The sequence below is a fragment of the Loxodonta africana genome, chromosome 1 (genome assembly GCF_030014295.1).
Source record: "Loxodonta africana isolate mLoxAfr1 chromosome 1, mLoxAfr1.hap2, whole genome shotgun sequence".
NCBI classification, from domain to species: Eukaryota; Metazoa; Chordata; class Mammalia; order Proboscidea; family Elephantidae; genus Loxodonta; species Loxodonta africana.
The window spans coordinates 56,590,957-56,594,211 of NC_087342.1; the positions used below are offsets into that span (position 1 = coordinate 56,590,957).

General features: G+C 42.9%; 1 protein-coding gene across 1 annotated transcript; it reads left to right on the top strand.

The window, feature by feature from the left end:
• The first annotated feature begins 984 nt into the window (after positions 1 to 984).
• Positions 985 to 1,826, top strand: RNF182 (ring finger protein 182). Its single transcript, XM_064295221.1, has one exon. The coding sequence runs from the start codon at positions 985 to 987 to the stop codon at positions 1,726 to 1,728; it is 744 nt and encodes a 247-aa protein (XP_064151291.1). The 3' UTR covers positions 1,729 to 1,826.
• Positions 1,827 to 3,255: the final 1,429 nt, after the last annotated feature.

A 3,255-nucleotide genomic window follows, 5' to 3' on the forward strand; every position in this document is an offset into this window, starting at 1 on the left:
ACCCCACATATGTGATTCTTCATGCTTAGAGCTGTAACTCTGCACGCATTGTCTGTGTTTACTTCCCTTTCTTGGGAATTAAAATTGACTTGTTTAAAATATTTACGTTGGGTGTTACATGTTTTATTTTTTCTCCAGTGAATGTATATGTATAACTATGGTTTCCAATACTAGTGTTGAAATAGAAAGTTTGAAATCGAATACTCAGACAAAAGTGTTTATATCTGATTTCTTTACACTGAGAAGGTGAGAACAGTCTGTTTAATTGAAACATGCTTTCATCTCTATCAAGATACTTCCTGAAGAAACACTATCAACATTTTTCTTTAAGGCTTCCCTTTACACGTTCCTAAACACTGTTGAGGGTATTTAAACAACTGGTATTTATACCAATAATTACATATTCTGTATTGAGTGGAATTGATTGAAAATTGAATTTATCTGTTTCTCATATGTGTCTCATTCTGTTTTCAAGGACGCCAGAATTGGGCACACATACCAGAGAGGAAATTTATTGTATCTAGCCATGCAGTGCTCCAGATTGAACTTTACACCCGTTAGAATTCTAAATTCCTCCTTTGCTGTCATATTTGTGGGCTGAAACAGCTAAGCACAGAGAGAACACTCTACTGTCCTGGAGGCAGGAGGGGATTTCACGTTTAAAGTCTGTTGCTTGTAGTCATTGAAGCCCAGAAAATTCCATAATGCACTTTTCAGAAATACCTTTCCCGTTAACTATTCATATGTTAGAATCTCTTTTTTCTTTGCAGACCCTTCATGTGGCCTTTTTTCATATGCGTTTGAGACAGAGAGTTAGACACAGAAGCTGAAAATGCCTGGAAGATTTCGGGTTCCTCTCAGTACTTGTCCAGCCTTGCTACCTCTCTGCCTGATTGGGGTGATACGCTATTCAGAGGGAACCTTAATTGAAGTCATTCCTTAGAGAGACACGTCTGGCAGGAGATTGTACACAGGTAACTCAAGATGGCCAGTCAGCTGCCAGAAGACGCCGCAGAGTCACAGGTCTCAGACGAGCTCGAGTGCAAGATCTGCTATAACCGGTACAACCTGAAACAGAGGAAACCCAAAGTGCTGGAGTGCTGCCACAGGGTTTGTGCCAAATGCCTCTACAAGATCATCGACTTTGGGGACTCCTCACACGGGGTCATTGTGTGTCCCTTCTGTAGGTTTGAGACTTGCCTTCCAGATGATGAAGTCAGCAGCCTACCCGACGACAACAACATCCTCGTGAACTTGACTTGTGGAGGCAAAGGGAAGAAATGCCTGCCAGAGAACCCCACCGAGCTGCTGCTGACACCCAAGAGACTGGCCTCCCTCGTGAGTCCTTCACACACATCCTCCAACTGCCTCGTCATAACCATCATGGAGGTGCAGCGGGAGAGCTCCCCGTCCCTTAGCTCCACACCTGTGGTGGAGTTTTACAGGCCTGCCAGCTTCGACTCCATTACCACCGTGTCACACAACTGGACTGTGTGGAACTGCACGTCCCTGCTCTTCCAGACGTCGATCCGGGTGTTGGTTTGGTTGCTAGGTTTGCTCTACTTCAGCTCCTTACCCTTGGGGATCTACTTACTCGTCTCTAAGAAAGTCACCCTTGGGGTTGTCTTTGTCAGCCTCGTCCCCTCGAGCCTTGTTATCCTTATGGTGTATGGCTTTTGCCAGTGCGTCTGTCATGAATTTCTAGACTGTATGTCACTTCCCACTTAATAGGTTGGCAATGTAAGAAATTCAATACACATTGTCATGCTAGCAGTTAGGTAATTTATAACCTATTTTCTTTGATATCCTTTCATGATTAGCGTCCATGCGATTAACCAAACCACTGGCCATGTTTTTGTGGCCATTTTCCATCAAAACGTTGACTTGATTGGTTTTTCCGTATGGTGTTCCCGTCTACTTGGGTTTCAGCAAAGAAGCAAGAACAAGTGAGGAAAGCCCTGGAGGCAGCGAGTCTTCCAGAGAAAGGGCAGGAGTCACTCCGCACTGCTGACAGACATAGGGGGAGGCGGGTGTCGTGGGGTGCTGGGGTAGAGGTCTCTATGGAAAGTTAGGAGTGAAACGGCTCCCCTTCTTGTAATCATTGAGATTGTAGCCATGGATAGCTGCTCCAAGACACACCCATTTGAAAAGCATGCATCTCCCCCCCCTCCCCCCGCCTGTGGTCAGAGCACCTTAAGTCGTCTCCTGGTGTTTTCTCTCTGACGTGAGTGTCACTCTAGGGTTTGCTGCTCCTGTTGAAGTACCTACTCCTGCTGTTCCTTCTTCTCTGCCAAGAGAAACTCAGTCTCATTCCCCTGGGTGGTTTCAACTAAATACCTGTTTTACCACAGTACTAATGAGAATTGATAGCATGTAGAATTTGCATCAAAGTAAACGTCATGACACGATATGGCCGTTTGTCTTTGAGGCATACCCTTGTATTTCCCTCCTCAGCCTTCTCTGAAAATCTCATAGAGCAGCTATTGTTCATGAAAACCTTCACTTGAGTCTTAAAACACTTAAAAGTTGTTTTGTTTTAACTACATTGCTCAATCAGACCCACCCCTTGTTCTGAAAGAGGTTCCATTTAAATTAATTACTATACATTCAAGATTTTCTTTTTTAAATTCTAACTTTAAACTTTATATTGTATTTTAAATTCTACTATGATTTATTTAATTTAATCCTGTAACATTTTGGGGTGAATCGTGGCGGTGAAAACTTGAAACAATGAAATGCCTTAGCTCACAGTTGGAAGGGCTGAGTACACAAGCATTTTGCTGCAGTGTACTAAGTTGATGTATTGTATTGAGTTGTACCAAAACATAATGGTTTAAGGCCAGGCAGACGGGTGGGCAGGAAGCACACAGAGCCCATGCCCTGTTTGAGAAGACCCTTAGAGGAAGTCAAGTGCAGCTTAACCTGTTGCTGTCCCTGTGATTTTTAAACCAGTTTTAGAACGGATTCAAGTTCTTGCACAGTTGATTCCAGGTAAAAGCGTAAGCTATGTCACTTGAGTTAATGAACTTCTTTTCATGACATAGGGGGAGTTGAATGTATATATTTATGAGAAGAAGTTGCTTAACAGACTTTAGGTTTGGGGGAATAGAATGTCCACAGAAAGTAGGGATGCAGTTGGGGGAAAAAAAAACCTTATTAGTTTCGAAAACCCATTACGGATGGTTAACATTGAAATCTTTGTAACTCTTAGAATGGGCATTACTAAGACTTCTTTAACTTGTTTGTGATGAACTA

Bases quoted from the DNA above. Each gene is read 5' to 3' on its own strand.
- RNF182 (XM_064295221.1), top strand. From the start codon at position 985: ATGGCCAGTCAGCTGCCAGAAGACGCCGCAGAGTCACAGGTCTCAGAC.